Source organism: Benincasa hispida, chromosome 10 (genome assembly GCF_027475165.1).
Source record: "Benincasa hispida cultivar pf3 chromosome 10, pf3_genome.v1.1, whole genome shotgun sequence".
Taxonomy (NCBI): domain Eukaryota; kingdom Viridiplantae; phylum Streptophyta; class Magnoliopsida; order Cucurbitales; family Cucurbitaceae; genus Benincasa; species Benincasa hispida.
This window is the reverse complement of record NC_143487.1, coordinates 2296022-2297493: the sequence shown is the minus strand read 5'-3', so window position 1 is coordinate 2297493 and position 1472 is coordinate 2296022. Positions and strand designations below refer to the sequence as shown.

At 39.9% G+C, this 1472-nt stretch overlaps 1 protein-coding gene across 1 annotated transcript; it reads left to right on the top strand.

Moving 5' to 3' along the window:
• Nucleotides 1–201: 201 nt before the first annotated feature.
• LOC150033042 (uncharacterized) lies at nt 202–729 on the top strand. Its single transcript, XM_090305889.1, has 2 exons — nt 202–346; nt 431–729. The coding sequence occupies exons 1-2, from the start codon at nt 202–204 to the stop codon at nt 727–729; spliced, it is 444 nt and encodes a 147-aa protein (XP_090162015.1).
• Nucleotides 730–1472: the final 743 nt, after the last annotated feature.

Here is a 1472-nt window from a genome sequence, read left to right as displayed (position 1 = left end):
GAGGGAATTTTAGACTCATCCACAATAGGGTCTAAGTAATGATATGTGATTGTTTTAAAGCTAAAGAATAATATGAGGATTGACTCAAGAAAGTTGTATAACCCATGACAGTATAGAGCCTTATGATGGGTTTCTCATGAATGTGAGGCTTAATTAGATAGAGTTATTCTTGGACATGTAGACCCTAAGATCAGGGCTCATATGCAACCATCTCAAAGCAGACAGAAGATCAGGGCTCGTATGCAACCATCTCAGAGCAGACAGAAAAGCTATGCCGATGTAAGACGTAAGGACTTGGAATTTGAGACTAGTGTGAAAGTGTTCTTAGAAGTGGCACCCATGAAAGGTATTATGAGGTTTGGTAGGAAAGGGAAGCTGAGTCTGAGGTTCATTGGGCCTTTCGAGGTCTTGGAGTAAATTGGCCCTGTAGTTTATCGATTAGCATTGCCTCCATCACTTTCTTCAGTTCAAAATGTCTTCCATATTTTGATACTAAGGAAGTATGTGACAGACCCGTCCCATGTAGTTGACTACGAGCTCTTACAGTTGAATGATAACTTGAGCTACGAGGAGAAGCCCATAGAGATTCTTGCCAAAGAAGTAAAGACATTGCGCCGTCGGGAAATTGCTTTTGTGAAAGTTCTATGGCAGAATCACCAGTTCAGGGAAGCCACCTGGGAGCGAGAGGATGAGATGAAGGCCCAGTATCCGGAGTTTTTTCAAGGATGAACTTTCGAGGACGAAAGTTCTTTGAGAAGGGAAGAATGTAACATCCCACACCTTTTTATGTGCATGTATATGAGTACAATGAGAGATAAACAAATAGAAGAAGCAGAAATTTAAAGAAGGCTATAAGACACCAGAAAACATCGCTGAGGAAATAAAAAAAAAAAAACTTTCATATAAGAGACTTCAGTGCTATAGACTCTAGTAGTTTAAAAAAAAAAAAAAAAAAAAAAAAAAAAAAAAAAAAAAAACTCCAAGGCCACTACCTACTGAGGAATGCCTAGTCCAGTAGGACAAACAATGTCAAGTCAGGATACCCAGTTGTAGCTCCCTAGCTACTGTTGCATGGCTTCTAACACATGACGTAGGGCATCCAAAGATTTGACGTCCTTGTCAGAAAGGATTGGGGTGGTCTCGAGCTCGTTTATCACCCCTCGCATCTCTGAGGCCTCAAGCTTATGCCAAGTCAAAAGGCCCTCGCTCTCGGAAATCAGTCGTGATATTTCGGCCTTTGGCTAACAGTTTCTCTTCTTCTTGTAAGGTCCGAGAGTCGCGTTCAAGGAGCACCTTTCATTTAGAAAAAGCACTACTCTCATCGTACAGTATCTTCACCGTATCAGACTTCGCCTCCCTAATACATGACTAGATAAGGGGGACAAGTAAAAAAAATCTTTAAAAAAAAGAAAGAGTAAGGAGACAAGTAAAAAAAAAATCTTTAAAAAAAAGAAAAAAAAAAGAAAGGAAAA